Source organism: Penaeus monodon, chromosome 6 (assembly GCF_015228065.2).
Source record: "Penaeus monodon isolate SGIC_2016 chromosome 6, NSTDA_Pmon_1, whole genome shotgun sequence".
NCBI classification, from domain to species: domain Eukaryota; kingdom Metazoa; phylum Arthropoda; class Malacostraca; order Decapoda; family Penaeidae; genus Penaeus; species Penaeus monodon.
The window spans coordinates 52,863,704-52,866,203 of NC_051391.1; the positions used below are offsets into that span (position 1 = coordinate 52,863,704).

The 2,500-nt window shown below is 41.9% G+C and overlaps 1 protein-coding gene across 1 annotated transcript in view; it reads left to right on the forward strand.

Moving 5' to 3' along the window:
* LOC119574071 (hornerin-like) overlaps positions 1–2,500 on the forward strand; it is a 7,587-nt gene that overhangs the window by 4,110 nt on the left and 977 nt on the right. Inside the window, exon 4 of the mRNA XM_037921154.1 lies at positions 1,329–2,500. This exon is cut by the window's right edge and continues 977 nt beyond it. Within this exon, the coding sequence (XP_037777082.1) occupies positions 1,329–2,500 (1,172 nt within the window). The remainder of the gene's footprint in view (positions 1–1,328) is intronic.

The following is a 2,500-nucleotide window of genomic DNA, read 5'->3' on the forward strand; positions in this document are numbered from 1 at the left end:
ATATATATATATATATATATATATATATATATATATATATATATATATATATATATATATATATATATATATGTGTGTGTGTGTGTGTGTGTGTATGTGTGTGTGTTGCTGTGTGTATGTATGTATGTTATGTGTGTGTGTTTGTGTGTGTGTGTGTGTGTGTGTGTGTGTGTGTGTATGTGTGTGTGAAGAGGAAAGCAGCCACAATAAGGAATGAAACAATATCGTAACGTTTCGATCTCTTCACGAGGTCCCCTTCAGACGAATAATTAACTTTGACAAAAAATTTATAAGTTGAGAAATAGAACGAGCAAGAGCTGAATTGAGTCTCAGGAGGAGGGTCAAGGTTGAAGTCTAGGGAAGGCTCTACTAACTAACGACGAGATAAGGTATCCAAGCCCCATTGACCAGCACTCAAGTTGAAATTTAGAATTTTTCTAATTAACATTTTTTTTATTACATTTTTCTTACATAAGAATTAATTTAGCGCTTTTCCAGTTTAGGTGGTGACCTTCATCACATAAGTGAACGAAACACGCATTTGATTCTCTGGTATACCTACATTACGTTTATGCTCATTAATTCCATTTCGGATGTTTATTCATTTGAAGAGGAACTCGTGAAGAGTTCGAAGCGTTGCGATGTTGCTTCAAAATGCTTGCACTCCGACTGCTGGCTCGAGCCTATTCTTACGACATATTGCCTTGGGAAGTCATAAGGGAAGTCGGTGCTGTGGCTAAACCGCGGTTGATTACGATGGGCATCTATTCAGGCAAGGGTGGTACCGCCAAATAAATGGAGAGATGCCTAGGTTCCGTAGTGGAATGGCTGATAAACAAATATTTACATACACACATTTACATATATGGATATAGGTGTTAATAATGTACACACACACATACACACATATGTTAGTGTGTGTGTACATATATACGTATATATATATATATATATATATATATATATATATATATATATATATATATATATATATATATATATAGATAGATAGATAGATAGATAGATAGATATTTGTGCATATATATGTGTACACACACACACACACATATATATTAAGAGAGCGAGAGTACGTATGCGCTAGTATCCCGATCATCATATCAAAACTCCAGTACATTTCTAATATCAAGGTATTTCATGGCTTCCATTAACTTAGCATACATATTTATTTACAGTGCAAATAAGTGTTTCGCATTTAATTGTCATAACTGTAACTCGTTGTAGTCTTTGTAAAATCGTAATATTAGATCTGATTGTAGTATTACTGCTAAATTATTTTGGCATCACTCTTAATAATACTTTTTTTTCAGATATTGTTGTTTGTGGCCATTGAATTGGTGTCCGGAGAGCACAGAAGAGTTACTTTCTCCTCGGACATTTCTGCTGACGACTTCCTGCTTCAAGGCATCTCCAAAAGGGATGTCATATCTCACAAACAACTCGATTATGCTAATAGGAGAGACGGCGAAGTCTATGTAGAAACCACAGCCATCTCCAAGAGAGAAGTCAAACCAGAAGTCATTGGCAACAAACCAGCAAGATTTTCTATCATTCACAAGAGAGAAACAATCCCTAAATCTATCAGAGACACGGAAGTACAAACTTTTAGCAAGCGAGAAGCAGAAGCGGAGGCGGTGGCACAACCAAAGGCAGCTGTGGGCGACTCCTTTGGAATAGCAGGGACAACCACAGCTCCCGGGTTCGGTCATGGGTTCCACGCCGGCTCCGGCTTCGCGGCGCAGCCGACCGCCGCCGGCTTTGCGTTTAACCATGCAGGAGGACATACTACTAGTCATGGTCTCGGTCAGGCTGTAGGGCTTACAGCTGCTCATGCAGGCGGACTAACTGCTGGTCAAGGTTTAGGGCATGTAGCTAGTCATCCAGCTGGGTTGGGTGCTGGCCTGGCATTTGGTCACGTACATGATGATTTTTCTGGGCATGCAGCTGGCCTTGGTGATGCAGCTGTGCATGGGTTTGGGGATGGAAACGGCCACTTACATCATGCTGGAGATCATGGGAGTGGAAGGGCAATAGATCTTGGATTTGTTCACCAAGATGACCATGCAGTGGATCATGGCGCTGGCCATTTTGCAGACCATGCAGTACCGCACTCAGCGGGGCATGCTTTACATCATGGAGGAGTTCAGGCTCAGCCTCATGCAGCAGTGCATTCAGCACCTCATGCTGTTACTGCATTGCCTTTTGCAGCAAACCATGGTGCGTTTCAGACAGTGCCACATGCAACAAGTAATACTCCTCACTCTGTAGGCCATGCAGTGCCACACTTTTCATCTTTCGCAGTTCCTCATGTGGCAAGCCATGCACATGCTCCTGGATCAGGCTTTGCAGTAAGTCACGTGGGAAGTCATGGAATACCCCAAGGATTTGGGCGCTCGTCAGGCCACACCGTCGGTCGGGACTTCAGCAGTACCTTGGGTCACAGACTTCTACCTGTTTCAAGTCATCTTGGGTTAGGCACTGC